Here is a 2,615-nt window from a genome sequence, read left to right as displayed (position 1 = left end):
ATCGGTTAATCCCATCACTGTCTTGTGCCCAGAATAAAAAAAAAACAAAAAACAATATCATATATCTTTCCATTTCTCCCGTAAAACGACACCAATGTATTTGCGTTTCTCTTGTAAAAGTAATTACAAATAATTATAAATTAATAACTTCTTTCGAAAAGTAAAAGTTTACAGAATAAAAACTTAGGAATGGAGTTACACGTCTGTCTTCCATGCTTATTCGTTTCGTTTTCTCGGAATATCCGGATTTCTTTTTGTAGATTCTCAACTTCATTTCCTTCGCTTTCAACACCGCAGTTACCCGTCCCCCAAGCGAAAGGTCACCCCAACACATGCACTCACATGCACATATTTATATGCAAAGCTAACAGACCCAAACACATGTAGTCATGGGTGTCAAAAGCATGCTTTCTTCTATGAAGGAATTATCGCTAAAATTAATTCGTCACAAAGTGACTTTCCCCGAGAAATTAAAAGGTGGACGGATAGAAAAGATAGGTAAGTGAAATTGTATTATAATCTTCATTTCCGTTTTCTCTAAAAACCGGTTGAATTTGAAGATAGAACTATAATAACTACGGATGATCGTTAGTGGTATAACTAAATATAACTGAATACTAACTGTAATAACTACGGGAAAACGTTAGTATTATAAATTGACACACGTTTATCATGCAGGTTTTGACATGTTATTCCATTCCATTCCCTCTCTTCCTTGAATTCTTTCGAATCAGTATGTTTTACTGTTTTGAAATTTCAGGATTCCTGGTGAGGCGAGTCCACGACCTTGTTTCCAGTTCCTGTTTTAAATCTTTCTATTTATCCTAGAGGCAGTGTGAAAGCCTCACCACCATTTATTTCATATCCAGAAACTTGGAGGCCTTTTCTCCGAAATTCAATGCCGTTTCTATTGGAGAAGACGTATAATTAAAGATATCTTAGCTGTGACCATCCCATCTCATCCCTTGATACAGTCACCTACACCTAAGACCACAATATTTAATATTAGCCACGGGCCATCCCTGATCGAGATAACCTATAATTAAAAACGTTCCAGCCGTGACCATCCCGTCACATCACTGAACACGGTACTTCGGACAGCCTTATCCAGTATGTTCTTTTCGAAGACGATCGACTTCAAAAGAATGCGGAATGTAACTGGTTTCATTTCATTATCTATTATATCCGTTCCTTAAAGACCTTCACTATTGAATATGAAGATTAAATTTTAAAAAGTAATCAATAGTAATTAGAGCAAATGTCCTGGGACTAAATAGCAGTAACATTCTTCCCCTTCCTGGGACTTCCACATTAAGTTGGCAACAAACCATCACTTTACGGTGCTGCTACTGTATAACTCTGTCTCTGAGAGATTTAGAAATGCAATATTTCTGATATTATATATAAATTGCCGGCAATGTATGTGGTTGTATTGTAAGAATAAAATAGATGGGTCCCATCTTCGACGATAGCGTTAAATATCATCTCATTTCTCCTTGAATCCAATTCGACTATTAAGTTTGGTGAATTTTTCTACTATTTTTCTTGGTCTTTGACTGTGTTTAATCAATAGTTACCCATTACTATACATTTATTTACACCAATTAAATTTTTTTTCATTCGTATTTAAAAATAAAAGTGTAATCTATTCGCGTACTAATTTCTTTATCAGCAGTGTATAGTGCATACATTAGAATATGATTAAATAAAAGTTAGATGCAGAACAGGTAACATCAACAGAATATCTAATTAAAAACCTAGATCTCAGTCGAGAATATTTTTTTTAAAAAAAAAGCACAACTAAAGGGAGATCACTCCAAACTCTTTCTTTTGGGTTGACGTGAACCCAAGTGTGGTGGGAAGGACTTTAAATCGATTGATCGGGGTTTCGTTTTATCACTGGCAGTAAAATATCAAGTCGACCTTTCAGTGAATCAAATACTGAACCGGACCCATCAAACTAGACTAGAACTCCCGAGACTGATCTGTACAACCCTTCTTGTTAATTAAAAAGGATGTAGTGTAAAATCGATAACTTGTAAGCAAGACACCTCCCCACTTCACAATATCCCTCTTTTATAAAAAGATATCATCATCGTCCTCCTCATCATCATTTAACGTCCACTTATCTTTGCTGTCATGGGTCAGACGGAATTCATGCTGCATATATTCGATGGTCAGATATCCTTCCTGTTGCCAAGGCAATATTTTCCCATGGCCAGAATTGTTTTGCATGGAAGCTTGGAAACGAACATTAACGCTTGTTCACAACCATCAAACTATGTCAATACAAGGACACACAGATACACCGCTATCGTTTTAACGCCCACTTTTCATGCTTGCAAGGGTAAGACGGAATTTGTTGAGGCAGATTTAATCCGGCCAGGTGTCCTTGTTGTCACCAAACCTCACCTGTTTCTAAGCAAGGTAATATTTCACCATCATCAAACATGTTTTTGCACCAAGTTCACAGTATCGAGGTTCTGTCTATTTTATTCTGACAATTTGAACCAGATATTCCCAAAATAGGAGATGGAACCATTCTTTATTACTAACAAGTTCTTCAGTTTTGGGATTGTAGACTTTTAAACTTTTATGCTTTAAATCTGCCTTTT

The 2,615-nt window shown here is 36.1% G+C and overlaps 1 protein-coding gene across 1 annotated transcript in view; it reads left to right on the top strand.

Annotated features, from left to right (window-relative positions):
- Window positions 1–261: 261 nt before the first annotated feature.
- LOC115215719 (mitochondrial import inner membrane translocase subunit Tim29) overlaps window positions 262–2,615 on the top strand; it is a 7,604-nt gene continuing 5,250 nt past the window's right edge. The window contains exon 1 of the mRNA XM_029785012.2: window positions 262–498. Within this exon, the coding sequence (XP_029640872.1) occupies window positions 390–498 (109 nt within the window). The 5' untranslated portion in view covers window positions 262–389. The remainder of the gene's footprint in view (window positions 499–2,615) is intronic.

The sequence above is a fragment of the Octopus sinensis genome, linkage group LG9 (genome assembly GCF_006345805.1).
Source record: "Octopus sinensis linkage group LG9, ASM634580v1, whole genome shotgun sequence".
Lineage (NCBI taxonomy): Eukaryota > Metazoa > Mollusca > Cephalopoda > Octopoda > Octopodidae > Octopus > Octopus sinensis.
The sequence above is the reverse complement of the archived record's forward strand: the minus strand, read 5'-3'. Positions and strand labels throughout refer to the sequence as shown.